The 1,257-nt window shown below is 41.6% G+C and overlaps 1 protein-coding gene across 1 annotated transcript in view; it reads right to left on the bottom strand.

Moving 5' to 3' along the window:
- LOC106532410 (REST corepressor 3) overlaps positions 1–1,048 on the bottom strand; it is a gene marked incomplete at its 3' end in the record, with an annotated part of 7,957 nt that extends 6,909 nt beyond the window's left edge. Inside the window, 2 exon segments of the mRNA XM_014028452.1 lie at positions 506–562; positions 662–1,048. Coding sequence (XP_013883906.1) covers positions 506–562; positions 662–785 — 181 coding nt within the window.
- Positions 1,049–1,257: the final 209 nt, after the last annotated feature.

The raw sequence follows: 1,257 nt of genomic DNA, 5'->3' as shown, positions 1-1,257 counted from the left end.
CCCCCACCCCGCAACAAATATTACATCATCATGGCTGAGATTACTTGTGGGTCTGCTAGCTTTTAACGAATAACTGAGTTAAGAAGGAGGCATTAACAGAAGAGAATTTTCAAAATAAAAGACAAAAATGCATAGAAAATCAATCATATATAATAATGAATTTGCTGCCTGGTAATGAAACATTTTATACAGTCTGTGGTGAAAATAAAGGATAATACATTTCACTTTTTAWCCCTCCTCATTTACAAAATATGATAAAATTAACTGTCCTTTCGGCAGAATAAATAGTAATTGAATTATAATGCAGTGTGATGTAAAACACAAGGTGTGTAAAACTGTAAACTAACTTTATTGTGTTATAAATAAGTGAAGTTGTGGTGAAGAGTTGAGACAGTTGAACAACAACAACAACAACAACAACATGATAAACAACAGAACCACAGGCTGCAGCTTCTGGTACCGAGCAGAGACCGAGGCTATCACCGCCTGACTCTGTCCAACTCACCCGGCTCAAACTCCGGGATGTTCGCCTGGTAGTCGGCTCCAACCCGCATCCCCACATCTGGAAGASACGCAGACAAACACCAGAGATGATTTTAGCTTAATGAAGCCCTGAAAACACGTTCAACCCGAGCAGGAAGGAGCTGTTCGAGGCTACTACCGTGTTCGTCGTCGCTGCCGCTGTCGTCGGAAAAATGTCCATTTGAAGCGTTGGACGGGCTCTTGGTGCCGTTCGAGCGACATTTCCCTAAATATTCCGAGCCTTTGTCCATCATCCCCGGCATCTCTGAAGCTTTTTCACCGATTCTCGACGCCGTGCGGCGGTCTAAGATGTCAGCTCGGACCGGACGGCTCGTGCTGCTCGTCGCTTCGCCGCAGCTGCAGCCATGTCGCTGCAGCGCTGTTGTGTGTCTTTCTCACCGTGCAGGAACAACAACTTTACGATAAAACACGAAGCCAATAACAGTGTTAACATTTGTTGTTGCTGAACTATTGTCTAATAAAAAAAGAAACCACCCACAAAGAAATGTATTCGCTTTGGAGTTCGGAAAGAGACGGGACTAGTTTACGTRGCGGAATGTTATTAATGTACGATCAAGTGGCAGTACTGAGGCTCTACTTTAGCTAGTAGATTCTTCCGCAAACATAATAAAACAAGTATTTATTAACATTACACATACTAAATCCTTAAAAAACATTACACTTAATAACTTATATACATTTAAAGGAGAAAAACTGCTTCAAATAATGTATAAT

This window comes from Austrofundulus limnaeus, unplaced genomic scaffold, assembly GCF_001266775.1.
Source record: "Austrofundulus limnaeus strain Quisiro unplaced genomic scaffold, Austrofundulus_limnaeus-1.0 Scaffold764, whole genome shotgun sequence".
In the NCBI taxonomy this organism is placed as follows: domain Eukaryota; kingdom Metazoa; phylum Chordata; class Actinopteri; order Cyprinodontiformes; family Rivulidae; genus Austrofundulus; species Austrofundulus limnaeus.
Note: the sequence above shows the minus strand (reverse complement) of the source record. Positions and strands in the feature narration are given on the sequence as shown.